Below are 22,005 nucleotides of genomic sequence, written 5' to 3'. Positions count from 1 at the left end.
AAATGTTAATAATACATATTAAATTCAATGTGTTGTGCACACATTTTCCTCAGGGAATCAGTTGCTAAACATTTACCAGCATGCTCCTGAGGAGAGGGATAATCACTGATAAACTTCTCAAACACATTATTACTAAATGACTATGATGATGAGCCAACTAGTTCACCAAGAACAAGTCATATCAAGCTGATTTCATAACCTTTTTTGATAGGGAAGTGATAATCCTACTGAATAATACCTTGTTCAAATTATATCCTATATATTGTATATTCAGATTGGGTCACATTTTCTGGAAGGATTGACAAGCTGATATGTTTAAAAGAGGACAACCAGGATGTTGTTATCATATGAAATTGGTTGAAGGGATTGGGTTTTAGCTTGAAGAAGAGAATACTTAGGAGAGTACATAAACTTTTTTTTTCACAGACTTGAAGGCCTATCCTGATTAATAGTTGGTAAATTATTATCCAAGGCTCAAATCTAAACTGCTGACAGTCTGTATAGCTGTGAGCTAAACATTTTGAACTCCAAAATGGACTGCTAGGTGGCACAGTGGATAGAATTCTGGGCCTGGAGTCAGAAGACTCATTTTCCTGAATTCAAATCTCGCCTCAGACACTTACTAGCTGTGTGATCTTGGGCAAGTCACTTAACCCTGTTGCTTCAGTTTCCTCATCTGTAAAATGAACTGGAGAAGCAAATAGCAAACTATTCCAGTGTCTTTGCCAAGAAAACTTCAAATGAGATCATGAAGAGTCAGACATAATTGCAAAATGACTGAACAAACAGTAAGAACTAAAAATGAGTTTTATATTTTAAATTACAATAAATCTTTATTTAAAAATTAAAAAAAAAATCTTAGCTCAGAGGCTGCAATAAAGTAGGCATAGTTAGTTAACCAGTGTTTCAGAGAAATGAGATTTGTTTTTTGAGCAACAGTGAGAAGTTGCAGAAGGCATTTTGCTTTTATTTGATGAAATATTTCTTTATTATTAGTACTATCCATATGTGAAATGGGTTGTCATGGTAGGAAATGGGCACCCTCTCACTAGAAAAAGAGGATTTGTGAAGGATTTTGGAGAGGAGCTCCCTGTGCAGGAACAGTTTGGATAATTTGACCTCTGAGGTACTTCCTGACTGAGATTCTGTGATTTAGTTATATAGGAAAGACATAGGGGAGCATGATGACAATTTTCAAGTACTTGAAAGGCTTTCTTATTGAAAAGGGATGAGTTTCATTCTGGTTCATCCAAAATGCACTGAACTAGAAACAATAGTTTTAATATGTTCTAGTATTTTTTCAGGAATCAGAACCTTGCTACCAGAACATGCTCTTTCTCCCCTTTTGAAAAACAGAGCATTAGTCCATCCCCAGGAATTTTCTATGAAATTTAAAGGGATCACTCTCAGTAATTCTCACAGTATGAGAATTACTCAAGGAGAATTGTGAATCCTCTCAATGTTGCATTTTCTCATCTTTATAGGAGTTTCATCAGAAAAGTTTAGAACCACAGATTTGTTCCATTTTCACCATCTTTGTTTTTTTTAGGGAACATCATGTTCAGTGTGGGAGAATCTGGGCACCCTATATAGAATGACTGCAGCTAGTCCTGATCAAAGGTCAAATAAGGATCTGGGAATTTTGTGTCCCTAGAGATCTAGCTTATTTGTGATACAAATATTAAAGGAAGAACAAGCATCATCTTTCAGAACTATTTCATCCTTGCCAGGCCCTTGTCCCCACCCCACTCCACCCTGCTACATCTGACTTGAATCAAATACTCATAGACCAAAATATTTCTTCTTTATTTCTGTTTTAATCAATTTTTCAGTCTAAACAAAATGTTTTCCCTTTATCCAAATCTATAGATTTACAAAGAAAGACATGCAGATACAAAGAAGGGTGATCATTTCCAATCTTTCCCTTTTGTACAAAGTTCAGATCATAGGTATGTAGGAAGGCATTAACCACCCCCCCAAAAAAAAAATTATCCATGGAGTTCATTTTATTTTTACATTTTAAATACATTTGCATTGATATCTTTTGTTTTTATTTTACCTAAATTTTCTAATATCCTTTTATCTTCTCTACATAAAGAAGTATGCCTTATAATATAAAATTAAAAAGAGAAAACATATAAGCAAAACTGACCAAATATGTTTGAAAAAATCTGACATCATCATTCAGCATTGAATTAAATTCAATTCAAACAATTGAATTGCTCTGTTATTGTTATTCTTTCCATTTGAATCATTTGGTATATTTTTCTAGTTCTGTTTACCTTACTTTGTATCAGTGCATATAAGTTTTCTTTTGCTTCTCTGTATTCATCATTTTCTTATAGCACCACATATTCATGGAGCACAATTTCTTTAATTGTTTACTAGTTAATGGACAACTACTTAGTTTACAATTCTTTATTATAATTAAAAATGGTGATAAATGTTTTGATGATTTTGAGGCCTTTATCCTTGAGATTTATGCCTGTGGGGAAAAATTTGCATAATTCTCAACTGTTTTTAAAAATGGTATAAGGGGATGTGTGTAATATGTTTTGTGACCATGAAGTTTATATGCGTTTGTAAGATTCTTTCTAGGTATGGCTCAGAGATAAGAATGAATATCTCTACATAACCTGTACTTTTTTCTACAGTAGATTTAATTCCTACCAGGAGGGAAAGGTGACCTTTCTGCTCTCCCTAGAGAAAGGGAGTATAGGACAGGGAATATATCTATCTTCCCCCTTAAATTTTGTTAGCATGGGAAAAATAATTTTTAGCTTCAAACTGAGTTCCTGATTGCTCTTCTTTAATGGAAAATTCCTCATGCTTTCCCTGAAATGCCAATTCCACAACGAACATAAATAGCAAATAGGAAATAAACCTATTTAAGCAAATAGCAAACAGAAATCAGAGGATAGAGATGGGAATATATACCAGATAAATGTACAGAGGGAATGATTCCTCCTATTAGAGCAAAATATCTTAGTTCAGTCATGAAAGGGGGTCTCCAATCTCACCCTAGGGGAAATTCTTTAAGTCCATTATAGCAAGGAGATAGGGACATATTGCTAGGTCCTTCATATGTTGGCTTCTTCCCAGAGTCTTTCTCTCCCTTCAGCCTTGAAGAAAGCCTAGAATCCAGTTTTTTTTTTTTTTCCTCTGAAATCTCTAAGAAATCTCTCAAGTTTTGGCCAGCTCTACCACTCACTCAGATGTGGAACATTCAGCAATCAATTTTCATTAATGAAGAAAGTCATATGCAAATGGACTTTAAGTTACAATGATTATACTTATTCACACACCAATAGTTTGTTATTGTTTAGTCTTTCCATACTATCTTAAAGTAATTCATTTCAAAGTAGGATATCTTTTTCTTTTCCTTCTGATCAAATTTTCCTTACAATAGGAATTTATCATTAACTGATATGCAGACATTTTGAGTAAGTGAATGTTTTGAAGAAAATCTGAAAAAAATTTGCCAAGAATACTTTGATGAATATTACATGATTAAGAAGTTTTCAACTCTGTTTAACATGTTTATTTTCCTCCCTCCCCCAGATTGCCTCAGGAAAATGTCAGGTAGAGTATCTTTTGACATTTCATATGATGTTCTTGACTGTTTAGTAGATTAAACACCAAACTAAATGCTGGGAATACAAATACCAGGTATACAATAGTCCCTACTCTCAAGGAATTTACATTCTACCAAAAGGAACTGGAAATTGAGAAGGGGTGGGGGGTAGGAGAAAGACTACTTGACAAGGAGACAAAAAATTTTTTTGATAATCAGGAGTGGAATTGGGAAACCCACAAAGCAAGTAATTCCAGGAGAAGAGCTTGGTTACGTTTTTTGGACTTTCCTAAATATTACTCCTATTTTCCTTCTTGAAAATGGATTCTTTATACTCAAGCCTGGATTTGATTAATCAAGGATATATTAAGTGGCAAATTTAGTTCAAAAAGCAATAATTATCTGGTGTGTTACAGAGCTGTTTATCCCTGCATTTGTAGAAATATAGAGAACTCTTTTGAGAAGGTTTTTTCCCTCTTTAAATTTTTATTGGAATTCCAAATATTTTTAAAGGTACGCTTTGTCTTGGATAATTGGCAGTATAATAGGAAGCTTTTTAAAATGGAATCTTTTTGCATGTGTATAATTTGGTAATGTATTTATGCAGGTATGTGTCCATCAATAATTAACATGTTCACAAATTTTGCCATTTGATAGTGTTTGTCATATCCTATTGCTTACTATTGATCAATACTTTCTAGCAAAGGGAAGGGAATGAGATTAACTGGTACAACCAGATAAGAAGCTCTAGTCTGAATTTAGAACATTCATTGTTGTTCAGCTTTTCCTCATTGGGCATGTTCTGAGTCTAGAATAACACAGATACATAGCATCATAGAAACATCAAGGGACACTACAGTAGTTATGAAAGTGAGGTCAATTAAGAATGCTCCAGCTAAGGGATTCACAGGTAGCAATCCACCTCTTGAAAAATTATAACATACCTGTAATGGGCTGAGGCTTGAGTTGATGCACTGAGGTCCCAAGCATGTGAGGCTAAATAGTAATTGGACCATACTCTATTAATATATATGCTTGGAGGAAAAAATGGCCCTGCCCACTCTTTGTGCAAGTCCTGATGTGTTGTATAGGAAATGACGTTTTTGGTGGGTGGAGGCAGGGGAATGGAAAGGGAAGCAGAAGGAGAGACTGCTGGCTAGGGTCTTGTCACAGCTGCTCGCATTGCTATCAGGGCAGCCCTTCATCTCCAATCCCCCTCTGCTAGCTGGCTTCCTGTCGCAGCTGCCCATATTGCTATCGCAATCCTTCTTGCCCATATTGCTATCGCAATCCTTTTTCACCTCTTAACTTCAATAAAAATTGAAGATTTTTCCCTTAACCTGAATTCCTGACTCCGGCTGATTTTAAATATGCGGTCATCACATTATTTTTTCTCCAAGCATATATATTAATAGAGTATGGTCCAATTACTATTTAGCCTCACATGATTGGGACCTCAGGGCATCAACTCAAGCCTTAGACCTTTGCACATACCTACAAACATCATATGACCCTGATGAGGGGAGCCTCGAACCTCTTTCTCTTTCTCTCTCTCTGACTGCTGGGTGAACCATGAGGTGAAGCACTTGGAAAGTTCCTCAAAGGACAGATTCTCCTTAAATCCTCACCTCTGTAAAAGACCCCGCATGAGGGAAACAGGATAAATAACTTCATTCTGTTTTCCTGAGAGAGAGGCACCACTCCCATTGATAACACTTACTAAACTTCCCATTGAATTAAAAATCAACCTAGAGACACTCATTCAATTCTAAGATTCTCTATTCTAATTCCAGTTCAAACTATACTCAGCCTCCATGAAGAGTTGCTAGCCTAGGCTTCTATTATAAAATGAGCTAACTTGGGGCTCAGTCCTTGCAGAGGACTTAACATGCCTAGGAACTTCTCTCTCCCTGGCATAGCAGCAACCTCTGCCTGCTGAAATATTCTCTTTCAGTGTTAGCCTCTCTTTATCTTTCTCACCTATTTCCCTAACAAGACTTTATATCTCTCTGTAGGAATTTCTTTGCCAGGACTTCTCCAGTAGAAACTTTATCTTGCCACCAAGGAATTCAGTCTTTCTATTCATGCATAGCAAAGGCTGACTTCCCAATGCCAATAATAAACTTCTTTTACCAGTCTAGCTTTTTGGGTTTGTAAATTCCTTTACAAAGGATCTCTGCGTAGCCAGAAGGGGATTCCCACAACTCCCTATCCTGCACAGAATCCTAGGGGAATTTAGTGCCTCTCTGGCACACTCCTGACCTTCCTCTTTCAAAGCCCCTCAGGTCAGTTAAAACCAAATCCTGGCCTAATCTATGGTAGATGGTCAGATACCTCTGTAGAAATCCTCCTCCACTCATTAGCATGCCCATTAGGGTGGAAAAATTCTTAAAGATAGGAATATAACATTAAAAAAAAATAAAGATCATTGAACTAGATAGAGAATGTGTCATTTGTTATATTCAGAGTTGTATAGTTACATGGACTTTTGAAGTCTGCTGGTTAGCTAGCCAACTCTTATTTGCCTAAACCCTGATTGGCTGGATGCTGTCTTTGCTATTCTTAGTTTCACATCTTTTTCTTTTTGTGGAAGGTCTCTAAGGAGGTATAGCTTTCATTAATGTTCATGAAACTTAAACAGTTATAACCATTTTGGGAAAATCTTCTAGCCCTATGAAGTCCTATTTATGCTGGTTTCTGCCTCCTTACTCTGATAACAACTAATTATCATTATACTTCTATTCTGTAGTCAACCAGTTTATATAATAGTTGTTTTCTTTAGTAGTGCTTGGAACATCAAAGGGATTTAAAAGTAATCCTTTCCCTTTGCTCCTTCTTCAAATTCCCAATTTTGTTCCTGAGATCAAAATAGTGAAAACAGAATTGGTCATTTTGAAAAGATCAACATGGCAACATTTTCTAAGGAAAACAGCAGCCATTGTTTCAATAAACTATTACTTTGGATAACTGAATTGATAATATAAAAACAATATGCCTACCTGGTGAATTTTATCTTTAACTTACCATTTTAATGAAAGTTTATATAGTAATGTGGATAGTAAATATTTCTGCATAAGTTTTCTGAGTAATATGAACAAGTCCATGCAGCTCTTTTCTCAGCAGGATGCAACATCATCTAATTAGTCTGAGATACTGTTTGTAGCAAAGCAATCATAAATCCTGCCTTTCCCTCTCTCAGACTAAAGGGGCAGGCTAACCTGGCACTATTAAAGGGGTACCAAAATGCAATAACTAAAATTGTTCAAGAGTTCAGCTCTCCTTCAATCAGGAGGCTACCAGTTTTTTCTTTAATCTGTGAAGCAATGCTTATCTTCCAATCAATAGCCTCCAAAGACAAGCAGCTGAAGTTGTTTTATAAGCTGACTGCTCCCACTGGCATCTTCTTACCTCAACCTCTTGTTAAGGTCTTTAGTGTTTCTAATGGCTCTAATCATCCTTTCTATCAAGTATGATAGAATTTGTTGTTGCAATTCAGTCATTTAAGTTGTGTCTAGCTGTGACCCCATGTGGAATTTTCTTGGCGAAGATATTGAAGTAATTTGCCATTTCTTCTCCAGCCATGAAACCAATAGTCCTTATTTAATCTAACTAGAATGTCCAAACTTATTCAATTTACCATTTGGAAAGTTTTATCCTCTCAAGTTCTAAAAATAGTCACATGCAAAAGAGATGAGAGATCTGATAGCCTAAGTCATTGCTCTGACCTCAAAAAATATTCTCTCAGTTCATTCTCCAGTTCTCTTAAAAACTGGTGTCTGTCACATTTTAACTGAAAAACAACAACCCTATTCACACACTGATTTTATACATTATTTTTATATACAAAAGTTCTTTTTCTGCAACTTTCTACTATCAAACTGCTCATTTATGAAAGGGACAATAATTTATATAATTTACAAGTCAATGTAAATCTTTTTTTTACATAAAATTTTATTTTCTGTTCAAAAGAAAACAAAAAAGGGAAGTTTAATAGATATAAATGTATATAGCAGAAGAATCATGAAATCATTGGTGGAGGAAATCTCTTCATTATTGCAGACTATGCATCTTCCTTATTTTAGCCTTCAAGGAGTATCTGTAGCCAAAAAAAAAAAATCAGTAACCTGATGGGTAATCTTGAGACCACCCTATGGTACACAATGTCTCCATACTTAGTTTAGGGTGATCTTTGTACTACAGACTCACAGTCCATTATAAACCCACTTATTATGAAGCTTTTTCAGCTTGGTAAGATCTATCAAGAGGCAGCTAAGATAGATAAAGAGCAGGCTTCTGAATCAAAAGACCTAGATCCAAGCTCTCTAGAAGTCTGACATTTATTTTCCCTGTGTCCCAGGGCAAACTCTTAACCTCTTAGTGCCTAGTACCTATATGTTGCAGGACTCCTGGAAGAATTACCTATACAAGTTTCCCATCACTTCCAATCCTAAGAGGAAAAAAAAGATCTAAACATCTTTCAGAGCTTAGATTCTTCCAGCAGAACTTTTGAGGATGCTGGGTTATCTGGAGTAGGATGAGTTGAGGAGGTGATTCAAAATCTAGTGATATGTATATTATAAGACATTACTTGCTACACACAAGTAATGTTATTTTAAGTAGGATTTATGTGGAATCAATGATTGAGCTCTCCTTGAATCAACAAGGGGAAAATCATTTCCAGGCCTCAGGATATTCTCTTGGTAGGTAGTGTTTTAGAAGGAGTTTAGGTACTATGAGAGAAGAAAGATTCCTGAATTTTTTCCAAAATAACCTCACCTTTGATTGCTCCTAAAATGATGTAACACTTTATTAGTTTTTTCATCTATATATGTCAGTCCTCTTCTAATGGGGCAATTGAGGTGGAAGGAGAAGGAAGACTTCATTTTTCAATTTAACTCAGAATGAACCTTCCTTGGCACATGCCTCAGGCAATAATTATTTATCAGAAGAGCAGTTGTTTCCATGAATTGAGCAGATGAAAGTTACTGTTGCTTTAGTTGTTGCTAAATGGGTAGTTTGCCAACATAGTTTACTTTAGATTGATACTGTTTTTATTTAGTGGTCTATGTTTTGTTTATCATGTACTTCCTTTCATTCTTGGCAATATCTGATTTTTCCCTCTTCCTGAGCTGTGGCAGACTAATACCTACTTTCTACCAACCAGACCCTCCCTACCAACATCTTTACTTCCTGTGGCCTTGCCAGAAATTAGTCATTTCAGGACTATTATTCTTGAATCTGACAGTTTATTTCTTCCTAACACCTGAAAGTCTTTCTCATTTTGTACGTTTAAAACACAAGATGTGACAAATTATAAGCCTAAAATGGTCCCGATAAATACTTGTTAACTTGACTTTGAAAGATATATATTAGAGATGAACAAAACAAAATAATGGTAGTATTACTTATTTCCACTTCTTTCTTGCCAGTTGTCTCTCAGCTAGATCTTGCATTGTAGAGGTCAAAAGGAGGTACTGCAAAGGAATGATTTAATTGAAAGGCCAGTCATTAAACCCAGACTCTTGATTCTAAAACTGTGTATCACCATTCAACATCAATTTAAGGTAAATCTGCTTTCATTTGCAGATTTCCCCAACTATTCCACTGCTATTCCAACATTCCACTGCTAAATGAACTATAGATTGAGGTACATAATTATAGTAGACTATGACAAGTAATTCTCAAAGTTTTCAGTTTCATGACTTCTCTTTGGGCTACTTCTATCATGTTGGGAGTAAAATTTACATATTCTTTTTTTCCCCCTTCTAGCATTTGGTGTTGGAACAGACATTTCAATCATTTATTCCAGATCTTGTTAGATTCGGGGTGCCTTCTTTCTATTATGTCACAATGACGGCCTTTCTTTAGGAAATACCACAATTGGCAAAAGCAATGTCCTAGTAACTAAGTTGTATCCTTATGTTAGATGCATATGAGCAGGACCCAAGTTGACTTTTTTTTCTTCCTTTTTAACCTCAGTGGCATCAATGTTCGCTATGCTGTCACATTTGACAGTGAGGCTATCAGTAACATTACCTGGGAAATGATTAACCTTCATTCGAATAAAGTAGAAAATCATGGACTTGTGGAACGTGAGGATAAGCCCATGGCAGCTTATACAATTAACAACTTCAGAGACTACATTGCTGAAAGCCTCACCAGAAATTTCTTACTAGGAAACTCTTCCCTGAAGCCAGATCCTGACTCTCTTCAGGTTATCAAAGGTAAGGGGAATGACACTATGATAATCCATGTATATCTTTAGAATCTTTCTCCACAGATCTCTGTAGTAAAAGTTTTATCTTCAAAATGTATCATATATGAGTCTGAGTGTTAGTAAAGATAATACGGGGCAGCTACTTGGTGTAGTAGCTCGAGCACCAAATCTGGCCTCAGACACTAAACACTTTCTGGCTATATGACCCTGGACAAATTACAACTTCAATTGCCTTAGAGGGGAAAAAAGGAAAAAGAAAAAATAGATAATGATGCAAATTGGGCTTTAGAAATATAATACTTCTGACAGGCTAATAGTGGGCCACCCAGGGACAAAAAAAAACTTGGAATTGAGACTTGATGGGAGAGAAAAGATGTGGACTAAAGAACTAAAGTGAAATAGAAGATTTGAGAATCAAAGAGGAGATGACAATGTATAATTTGATAAAAGGCATACAAGATTCAAGGAAAATCAGAGAAATACATTAAATAAGTAAAGGAAAATATTGAAGACAAAGTCTTCCTGACTTTGAACCCCAACTAAAAGAATAGCTAATAATAGTTATCATGTATATCACATTTTAAGGTTTGCAATGTTCTCTCATTTTATCTTTATAACAATGAATGCTTGCACTATCCCCATTTTTCAGACAAGGGAATTTAGATGGACAAGGTAGGACTCCTTGTCCAGGGTTCCACAGCTAATGAATATATGAAGTAAAATTTGGACTCATGTCTTCTTGCACTCTATTCCATGTATTGCTGGTTAGAATTTAAGAGCATGTAGGACCTAAGTAACTTAGGAAATAGCAGTTACAATCTAGAATTAAATGAGTGAACATAGCACCAGTGGGGAAAGATATCTGCTCCAGATTCTTACTAGTTGTGTAAATCTGGTTAACTTCCTTAACCTCTCTGGGCCTCAGTTTCCTCATGTATAAAATGTATAGGGTAGCGGTAGACTAAATAGCCTTTAAGGTCCCTTTTAGCTTTAAATCTATGATCTCATTGGCCATTTATCCCAAACACAATACAATTTTTATAAAGGGCTATTTTTTCTTCCTGTAGAATCTCAGGGTTGGAAGGGACCTCTTAGAACATCTACTTCAATTTGTGTGAACAAAAATCCCTTCTACAGCATAACTGACAAATGGACAATTGGATGAGAGGAATTTACTAAGTTAGTTAGCGTTTATTAAACATCTCTTATGTTCAAGACACTATGAGGCGAACTGAGGACATAAAGACAAAAAAAACAAACAAACATGTGTTTGTTCTATCTCTCAATGAGTTCAGAAGACAATTTAATGGGGGAGACAATGTGCAAATGATTTTATTGAAACAAAATGCAAATGGTAAATTGGGGGTTAATTTTAGGGAAAGCACCAAAATAAAGGGAAAAGATTTTTATGAGGAAGGTGGATTTGAAGGAAGCCAGGGAAGCTAGAAGGTGGAAATGGGAGAAAAAGCTTTCCAAGCAATGGAGGCTAGCCATTGAAATGCAGCCTGGAGATAGGGTGTTTTATGTGAAGCACAGCAAGGAAGGCCAGTATCACTGGTTTCATACATTATATAGAGCAGAGTAAGGTTTAAGAAGACTAGAAAAATAGGAAGAGGCCAATTTATCAAGAAATTTAAAAACCAAATAGGGAATTTTATATTTGATGGGAGGAAACTGGGAACCACTGAAATTTCCTGAATAGGGTCTGACCTGCATTTGGGAAGATTGTTTAAGAAGTGAGGGGATAATGAAGTAAAATGAGAAGGGACTTGAGACAGACATATCCAAGGAATAGGCCATTGTAATAGTCCAGAAGTGACGTGATAAGGGCCTGCATTAGGATGGGGAGATATTTATGAGTGATATTAGCAAGGTAAAAATGACAGGACTTGAAAACTGATTGGAAATGAGGGGAGGAAAATTCATATGGAACAATAAAAAGTTGAGAATCTCAAGGGAATTAATGAAAAAAAATCAAATGAAGGTGGCCTAGCTGTACTTGATCTAAAATTATATTATAAAGCAGCAGTCACCAAAACCATTTGGTATTGGCTAAGAAATAGATTAGTGGATCAGTGGAAAAGGTTAGGTTCACAAGACAGAATAGTCAACTATAGCAATCTAGTGTTTGACAAACCCAAAGACCCTAACTTCTGGGATAAGAATTCATTATTTGATAAAAACTGCTGGGATAATTGGAAATTAGTATGGCAGAAATTAGGCATGGACCCACACTTAACACCCTATACCAAGATAAGATCAAAATGGGTCCATGACCTAGGCATAAAGAAAGAGATTATAAATAAATTAGAGGAACATAGGATAGTTTATCTCTCAGACTTGTGGAGGAGAAAGAAGTTTGTGACCAAAGATGAACTAGAGACCATTACTGATCACAAAATAGAAAATTTTGATTACATCAAATTAAAAAGCCTTTGTACAAATAAAACTAATGCAAACAAGATTAGAAGGGAAGCAACAAAGTGGGAAAACATCTTCACAGTTAAAGGTTCTGATAAAGGCCTCATTTCCAAAATATATAGAGAACTGACTCAAATTTATAAGAAATCAAGCCATTCTCCAATTGATAAATGGTCAAAGGATATGAACAGACAATTTTCAGAGGATGAAATTGAAACTATTACCACTCATATGAAAGAGTGTTCCAAATCATTATTGATCAGAGAAATGCAAATTAAGACAACTCTGAGATACCACTACACACCTGTCAGATTGCCTAAGATGACAGGAAAAAATAATGATGAATGTTGGAGGGGATGCGGGAAAACTGGGACACTAATGCATTGTTGGTGGAGTTGTGAACGAATCCAACCATTCTGGAGAGCAATCTGGAATTATGCCCAAAAAGTTATCAAATTGTGCATACCCTTTGATCCAGCAGTGTTTCTATTGGGCTTATATCCCAAAGAAATACTAAAGAAGGGAAAGGGACCTGTATGTGCCAAAATGTTTGTGGCAGCCCTGTTTGTAGTGGCTAGAAACTGGAAAATGAATGGATGCCCATCAATTGGAGAATGGCTGGGTAAATTATGGTATATGAATGTTATGGAATATTATTGTTCTGTAAGAAATGACCAGCAGGATGAATACAGAGAGGACTGGCGAGACTTACATGAACTGATGCTAAGTGAAATGAGCAGAACCAGGAGATCATTATACACTTTGACAACAATATTGTATGAGGACATATTTTGATGGAAGTGGATTTCTTTGACAAAGAGACCTGAGTTTCAATTGATAAATGACGGACAGAAGCAGCTACACCCAAAGAAAGAACACTGGGAAACGAATGTGAACTTTCTGCATTTTTGTTTTTCTTCCCGGCTATTTATACCTTCTGAATCCAATTCTCCCTGTGCAACAAGAGAACTGTTCGGTTCTGCAAACATATATTGTATCTAGGATATACTGCAACATATCTAACATATATAAAACTGCTTGCCATCTAGGGGAGGGGATAGAGGGAGGGAGGGGAAAAATCGGAACAGAAACGAGTGCAAGGGATAATGTTGTAAAAAAAAATTACCCTGGCATGGATTCTGTCAATATAAAGTAATTATTAAATAAAAATTAAAAAAAAAAAGGAAATGAGGGGAGGGATGTGGGTTGGCCCATTATATTTTGGGACACTTTTAATCTTAATTTTTTTTTTTTTTGCTGAGACAGTTGGGGTCAAGTGACTTGCCCAGGGTCACACAACTAGGCAGTGTTAAGTGTCTGAGCCCAAATTTGAACTCAGGTCCTCCTGATTTCAGGGCTGGTGCTCTATCCACTGCACCACTTAGCTGCCCCAATATTTTTAATCTTAAGGGAGTTTACCATTAGTTTTGAGCCCCCAAATCTGTATCTTCCATCTTTTGCATCTGGTCCTAGCCTTTGGGACCAAGCAGATTGAATCTTTTACCTCTTCTATATGATAGTTCCTCAAGTAAATAAAGATTGTGCCAACTAAAAATGTTCTTCAATTTTTTTTTCAGTGAAAGATGCTTTTTTCCCCAAAACTGAAGACCCACTATGGAATTTTGAAAACCCAAGCATTCTTGTGTCTCCACCCCTGATACTTGTAAGTATTCTTCTCATCTTCTATGTGTCTGGGTTCTCCTATTTGTGTCCCAACCTTTTTATTCCAATTCTTTAAGACAACCCTTGGCACTGCATGAAATTTGCTTTGCTAGATTACCCACATGGTAAGAACAACTGATTCATAATTGCTTGTTGATATTTTTACTGTTGTATTTCCACAGCAATACATGTATTTCTGTGTATTTCCACAAAAGGTCTTCGGAAAGTTTTTCTAGTCATAACATAGATTATTGTTTCCTTTGTTGTTTTACTATGCTTTGTGTAGTTCTCTTTAAAATTGCTGCAGTTGACTAGTTTTCAAGAGGCAAAGGGGGACACCCCCTTACATTATGGTTCTTCTGGCTAAGTTCTATAACTTTTCTATAACTTGTGCTTCTTCTTCCTCTCTTTCACCTTCAATGTATAAGAGTATGTGTATACACCTGTCTGTGCATGTGTACATGCATTTGATCTGTAGTCATACTGTAAGGAGTTTGCTGGAGGCTAAGATCAATTTCTCTCCTTTCCTCTCCTCTCTTGTCCTCTCCTCTCCCTTCCTCTCATCTTCCCTTCTTCTCTCCTCTCCTCTCCTCTTTTCTCTTCTCCTCTTTTCTTTTCTTTTCTCCATGAGACAATTGAGATTAATTGACTTGCTCAAGGATATATAGCTAGTAATGGTCAAATGTCTGAGACTGAATTTGAACTCAGGTCCTCCTGACTCCAGAGCCAATGCTCTATTTACTGTATCACCTAGTCACCCCTTAATTTATTTTCTCAAACTAGAAAAATGGATTATAATTGCTTAATCCTGCAAGGTTATGTGCTTTCAAAGAATTATTGAATAAGTGTTTTATTATGTATAAAGCACTAGGGATACAAATAGAAAATAAGACAGTTTCTGCTCTCAAGAAACTTATATTTTATGGAGGAGCCAATACATACATAAGGTTTCAGCTTTAGGTCAGATGATAGGTTCCATGATCCTTAGAGTTCATTTAAAGCTGAGGGGAATTTCTGATTTTTAATATTAATTCGACTAATAGAATTTATCAGTTTCTGCTGTTGAATCATTTGACATTAGCCTGGAAGCATTGATATTTCAAAAGCTCTTGGAGTCAGGGTTCTGGATTATCTTCATCAGCATGTAAGGAAGCTAGTGTTTAAGGTTGGTGGTGGTTTGACCTGCTTAGTTTTCACAATGGAGGGTGATAGGAAACAAGAACTCCTTTGATGTTAGTGGGGATGGCTTCCCTTCCATGGGAATTGTCTCCCTACACAATTGACTGGGTGAAAGAAGGACTAGTGGTCTGAAGATTGCCAGTAACAATCCCCTTCTCTCAGTGCATCTGCACTTATCCACTTGTTGGTAGCAGTTGGGCAGCAACTGGTGCTGGTGTTGATGAGCAAAGTAGGCCCCTTCTCTATAATGATTTCTTCCCTTAGTGATGACTATGGCAGGGTTGAGCTGTGCTTTATAAAGGAAAAGAAAGATTAAGAGAGTTGATATAAGAGATATAACTCCTCTCTTCTCTGCTTTTGCTAGTTTAATGCTAAAACTTCTGGCACTCTCTAAATAGAAAAGTATTATGGTCTGTATTTCAAAATTATTAGGTATGGTTTTAATTCTTCTATGGTTTGCCTTTTGCATTTTAAATGGTGATAATTGGATGAATAGCAGAATAAGAAGGTATGTATGACTAGTTGGGAGAAGAAAAGGAAAAAAAAAAACTATGAATGCTGTACACTGTATCCTTCTGGGGATAGGGATTGCTTATCATTTTGTCCTTGTATATTTACTGCCTATCTTGTAAAAATTAAGAAGATACTTAAAAATGCTTGTTTATAAGAATAAGGAAATACTCATTTAAAGATTTTTCTCTTTCTACAACAAAATATCTGGAGGTATTCACCTTGTTATATTTCAAAACTTGAAAAAGCCATAATTCCATTAGTTAATCTTTCCAGTGTAGATTGCAACCCATTCATCTCTTAATAGATGTTTTCATGAGTTGTTGTGGCCCAATATTAATTGCCAAACTTCAGTGATAAACTTCTTTAAATTTAGGTCCTATAGGCTCAGAGTCATTACCATCCTATAATAAGGCTTTACAGTAGTAATGTCATATTGGCCTTATTATTTTTATTTTATTTTGAAAATTGTTCTTCTAATTTTGTTCCCTAAATAACACCAATGAAATTTATATTATATTTTAATTTTTATTGTGAAAGTTTTCTATTCTTAATTTTTTTATATTGTAAAAGAGAACATGTTGGGAATATTGGATTTGATATCTCACTGGCACCATGCGTTGGAAAATAATTTGTTAATGAATTCCCTAGCATTAACATGCTTTTTAGATGGCATTAGCAAATGTGAAACTTGACCAATATAATATTAAACTTGCTAATATGATGCATTGAAGGAAGAAATTTTGAGTTGAATTAGTTACTATGGAAACATCTATTCATAAACTAAATGATGAGGTGCAACTCCTGGCAAGTAGTTATTCACCTTTCCCAATGCACAGGAAGAGCTCATTGCCACCAATAAGTGATATTCATTCTTTCAAAAATAAAAGCACAATTTGTTTTTTAAAAAATGTTTTATTTTGTGTGTTTGTTAATATTTCTTGTATGACTAAAATTTTTTCTTGATGCCAACTTATTCACTTAGTGGGCAATTAGAATAATAAGTACATATAAAAATGTAAGAAGGGAAATATCTACTACTTGGAGAGGCTCGTTTTCATTGAAGACTTAGTAATTTTCCTAGTATAGGAGTAATTTCATAACCTGAGTCCAGTAAATTTTTCTGGAGTAAGTATTAAAATGGTTACAGTATAATCCACCTATGAGGCAAAAAAAAAATATGAACCTACAGATGTAAAAATATATCTAATGCAACTTGTGGGGAAGGGAATGGGTAAATAGTTTAATAGAAAAGAAATGTCCTGTTTTTTAGAACAAACACACATCCATGGTAGCATGATGTATTTTCATTATGTTAGTACCCAATTCAGCTATGGTGTTGTAGAAAGGGCACTAGATTTGGAGTCAGAAGAGCTGGCTTTGAATCTGTCACACATTGGCTTTGAGAGCTGAGCAGATCATTTATCCTGTTATGCCTTAGTGTCCCATCTTTAAAGTGAAGCTAATAATGTTTGGAACCAAGTTCAGAGGTGAGCAAAGAGGGCAGTTTCTTAGAACCTAACATGAATGAGTACAACATTTAAAAAAATAAATGCACATATTTTTAGTGCTGAAAAATATGACCCTGTATGATGCAAAGAATTTTTTTTTATAAGCCAAAATGCAAACAACAGCAATTGATTCATTTTAAATGAGATTCATTTTAAAAATCTGACCTTGGGGGCACAAATGACTTGTCAAGCTTTGATTATTGTAGGACTCAACTGAGTTGGTAATTTTTAAGTTCTGTATAAACTTAAGCTTTTGAAGTATAATTATTATTGTCACATGCTTATAGGTTACCCGGTCCTTGACACATTTGTTTTCCGTTAAAAAATATGAATAGATTTGCTCTTTCTAGTGCCATGAAAGGAAAATGGAGAGAAGATGAAGATGACGACTAAACTTTTTTTCTTCTTTTTCAAAAAAAAAACTTCCTCTTCTTTTGCCTGGGCTTACAAATACACACACACACACACACACACACACCCCACTTATAGCAAGGTGGACTCTTAAAAAAATTTTTTTTTAACATTTCTTATGTGTCTCAAGAATACTTAATGCATTTTTTGTAGTTAAATGGAAAATTTGGTTAGCAAACCAAAGGTGTGAATATGTACATACTTGATTACACATACATACATATATACGTATATGCATGTGTGTATACATAATACATATTTACATAGATATGTAAGAAATGTGATATATGCAAATTTAAAGACATTTTCACTTCAAGTCTTCATGTGGACTATTTGTGTTCTGCCCATGGTGGAGACTTCCAAGCTTCTAGTGGTCTGATCAGCCATAGTTGGATACATTGTACCTTGATTCTAACATAGTTATACCATTTTAGTCCTCTTTGAGAATGAAGGATAACAACATAACGAAAAATGTTATCATAAATGACAAGTATATATGTGACGATAATATGGTGCAAAGGGAAAGAATTATAAATAGAAAAGAATCCTAGAATGCTTGAGCAGAAGGGGACCTTAGAAACTGTTGAGCTTAATTTCATAATTCAAAAATAAGGAAACCCAATAATTACCTCTCAAGATGATACAGTTTTGCTAATTGGCCTCCCCTGCTGTGATTATATGTTTGAGTCTTTAACTTCAGCTCTCCATAAGTATAAAATTGCAGTTCATTAGACTTTGCTTTAACAACTCATCAAAATTATATTTAAGTTGAAAAAAAATTCAGGAAGGAAAGGAAATTTAATTAGACTTTCACTCTTCCTCCTGTGTTTATTTTCTCTAAGATATGATTCAGCCTTTTTTTCCCCTCAGGATAATACCCTTCAAGCTGAATGGCCCTCAGCAGATGAATCAACTGCCAGGAATAGTTCACCACTTGATTTCACCAAACCAGGTTTCATCTCTGGGGCTCTTTCATCCAATGGCAGTGAGCTCTGGTCAAAATCAGAAAGTCCTCCAGCAGATTTAGTGTCTCCATCAAAATTACCCCTTCCCTCGAAGGTGGGTTCCACTTCTCCCCCACTTGTTTTAGAGGGTAGCAGCCTCACTCTTCATTCTGTCACCCCAGCAGTGCCTCAGACTGGCTTGCCTATGGCTCCTAAGGAAAGGACTTCTGGACCTGCTTTGTTAGATGATGGTGAGTAATTGTATCATTGCACTTTCTTGCAAATTTTATTGGTAGCTCTACCTTGCATGAGGAGCAGGAAACAATAGTGAAAAGTATCAGGGGAAAGCATTCCTTGAGGAAAAGTGGCATGTGAAGGGCAAGAAAGAAAGATGGAGAAATCTATGAAAGATGAAACAACAATTAAGTTAATTTGGCAAGAGTAGAGGACTTGATTAGAGAGAGGGCAGGTAGATGATGGGTGAGATAGAGCCCTGGGCTTGAGATCAGGAAGGCTTGTCCTACTGAGTTCAAATCTGACCTTAGATACTTACCTAATTGTGTGACACTGGGCAAATCATTTAATCCTGTTTGCTTCAGTTTCCTCATCTGTAAAATGATTTGGAGAAGGAAATGGTAAACCACTTCAGTATCTTTGCCAAGAGAACCTGAAAATGGGCTCCCAAAGAGTTGAAGCCAACTGAACAGCAAGAATAACAAAAGAGTCTTACTACTACTAAGTGTTATATGTAGGACTTGAGCTCAGGTCTTCCTGACCCTAAGACTATACCACAGGATGAATTTGAAGTGGAGAAACTAAAAGTAGGGAGATACTAATAAGAAACCTATTATAATATTCCATTCATGAACTTACCAGAGAGTGGGACTAAATTTAGCATAGCAGGAGACTCAGAAATTAAAAGGAAAGACTAGATCCGAGAGACTGTGGAGAAAGAATCAGCATAGCAATGAGGAAGAAGAGGATGACAAAAAGAAGTTTTAAAAAGACCAGATTTTTGAATAGGGAAATTGGGAATGGGTGAACTGAACCATTCAGTGACAGGTAAAATTTCTTAGGGAATTTTCCTTCTGAGTTCCCACTTGGATCCAATTTCTTTCTGGTCAGTCTGCCTTTCAGCACTTCTTTGTTTCTAAAGAGCAGGCATCTGAAGATAAATTGCTTTAACAGTGAATGATGTCTGGTCATACCCCTCTGGGAGAATCAGGTTGTATTCTCAAGCACCATTGTTCCACTTCATAAAGACACTGTCAGGTTCTCTTGCTGGCTGCTGAACTTTGCAAAGTCAAAGCCAGCTTCTGACCTTGCTCACTTAATGAGAAAAACATGATGACCAGGCATTCTCAGAGAATTAGGAATAGAATGTAGAAATTAAACATAAGCTACAATTAATGGAAAAATTTATTTTTAGGACTAACAAGTGTGGAAGAACCAGAAAGTTTTTCTTCTTTTGATCTATTGACTTCAAATCCATCCTCTTATCTTGTGCCAATGCCATCAACAGACGACTCTGAGCTGCCTTTATCAACTTTGACCTCTCCATCCATTTTGGATTCTCTTGCCATAGAAGTTACTACACCTTTTGGCTTGGATCCTTTGGCCTCCCCAAATAAGGATCAATTAGAAGTGAGCATTTTTCAGCCAGAATTATACCCTGGAAGTGGACTGTTATTTGAAGAACAATCAGGTTCAGGATCTGGACAAGAGCTGCTTACTTGGCCATTAAGTAAGCCTTCATTGCATCATAACACTGAATATCCATCTGAATCCTGGCTTGAAAATGAGAAATCACTTTTGCCAATTGAGAGCAAAAAAGAGAACCTAGATAGAGCCATAATTGATAAAGCAGGGGGGATTTTTGAGGAATCTGAAATTGCTCTTGGGGCTAATAGTTCCATCTTTGGAAATACCACATCTCAATCTGTCCCTTTGTATCTCTCAATGCACACATCAGAGGCAACCTCAACTGATCGTTATTCTGTTCCCAAGCCACCCTTTCTATCAGAATCTGTAATAGCCTCTACTTCTACTAATGATAGACTAGAAGAAATAGAATCCTCTAAAGAACAGAAACAAATGAAATTTTAGAATCATCTAGCACAGAACAAGTTGAGATAGATATTTCAACAGAAAAGTCAGGCATGGGATCTTTGTGGACTAGGCCACCCAAACTAGATGTAACTCAGTCAACAACTTCCTCCCTAGGGAGAACCGCCAAAGACGCAATTGCAAGTACAGTAAAGAATATTGTTACCCTTGTGTCTGGAGTCTCTATTTCTGACTCCACCAAGTTGTCTCCAACCAATCTGGAGGATGATGTGATTATGGATGTACAGGACATTTCATTAGAACTGGACCAAGGGGGCATAGGATACTACCAGCCTGCACTCAACCAAGAAGAAAATAGCATTGTTGGTGGCCATGTGGAAATATCAACTAATATGCTCTCTACTGAGAGAGCTGATGTTCAACCCACACAGAGACCCTATCCAAATTATTCCCAGACAACAGGCCCTCTGGTGGTTTTCTTTAGCCTTCGGGTGATGAACATGCCATTTTCAGAGAACCTATTTAACAAAAACTCTTCTGAATATAAAGCACTGGAACAAAGATTCTTAGAACTGGTAAGACTGTAAGTAAAATATAATATGTATGGATACTATACTCACAAATACACAAAATGTACATATGTGCGCCAAGAAAAGAGGAACTTTAGTTGTTGTCACTCATTATTATCTACAAATAATATCCTCAGTTGAGGATGGGGGGGAAATGATTAGATAGAAAGCTGCCTGGGGAATTGATCCAAGGAAAGTGTACTTTTGGCACAAGTGTTGCAAGCTGAGCTAGTGATCTAAGGCCTTCACCTCAGAACCTCTGAGATTGAAACAGGCTTTTTTTTCCCCTTTGAAAGTCATATTTAAAAGCGGTGAGGTCAATCCCCAGGGATTAACAATGCCTTTGATATTTTTATATTTTAATTTGATTCCCTAATATTAGCCAAGGGAAGTCAGGTTATATGAAGATTATTTTACAAGCTATGGTATTCTTGAGTCATATATCTCTTGAAGAACTGTCACAGCACTTGAGTAACTGATTAATGATTTGCTTTATCTTTTCATTAATTGTATCAGGTATGGGAATATCATTGGGGGAAAATGGGGAGCATGTTTAAGTTTCCTGTTGATAAACTTGTTCTCATTTCTCATGGATGATAGCTAGTTCCCTATCTTCAATCAAATCTCACTGGATTCCAGAATCTGGAAATCCTGAACTTCAGAAACGGCAGTATTGTGGTAAACAGCCGGGTGAAGTTTGCTAAACCTGTACCTCACGATGTCAACAATGCTGTGTATACAATTCTGGAAGACTTCTGCAACACTGCCTACCACACCATGAATCTAGCTATTGATAAATATTCCCTGGATGTGGAATCAGGTAATGATACTGGCTGGGAATACCTAAAATGATACAATAGTTATTTGCATGAGTTAGTTTCTTTATATATGCATCAAAAAAAAAAATCATGGTTTTGAGTACTAATAACGGAGAGTTGGC

General features: G+C 36.1%; 1 protein-coding gene across 1 annotated transcript in view; it reads left to right on the top strand.

The window, feature by feature from the left end:
- Positions 1-22,005, top strand: part of IMPG2 (interphotoreceptor matrix proteoglycan 2) — a gene marked incomplete at its 5' end in the record, with an annotated part of 81,024 nt that overhangs the window by 44,960 nt on the left and 14,059 nt on the right. Inside the window, 7 exon segments of the mRNA XM_051990600.1 lie at positions 3,562-3,582; positions 9,554-9,798; positions 13,790-13,875; positions 18,356-18,680; positions 19,859-20,506; positions 20,509-21,071; positions 21,666-21,885. Of these exon segments, the coding sequence (XP_051846560.1) occupies positions 3,562-3,582; positions 9,554-9,798; positions 13,790-13,875; positions 18,356-18,680; positions 19,859-20,506; positions 20,509-21,071; positions 21,666-21,885 (2,108 nt within the window).

This window comes from Antechinus flavipes, chromosome 3 (assembly GCF_016432865.1).
Source record: "Antechinus flavipes isolate AdamAnt ecotype Samford, QLD, Australia chromosome 3, AdamAnt_v2, whole genome shotgun sequence".
Lineage (NCBI taxonomy): Eukaryota > Metazoa > Chordata > Mammalia > Dasyuromorphia > Dasyuridae > Antechinus > Antechinus flavipes.
Note: the sequence above shows the minus strand (reverse complement) of the source record. Positions and strands in the feature narration are given on the sequence as shown.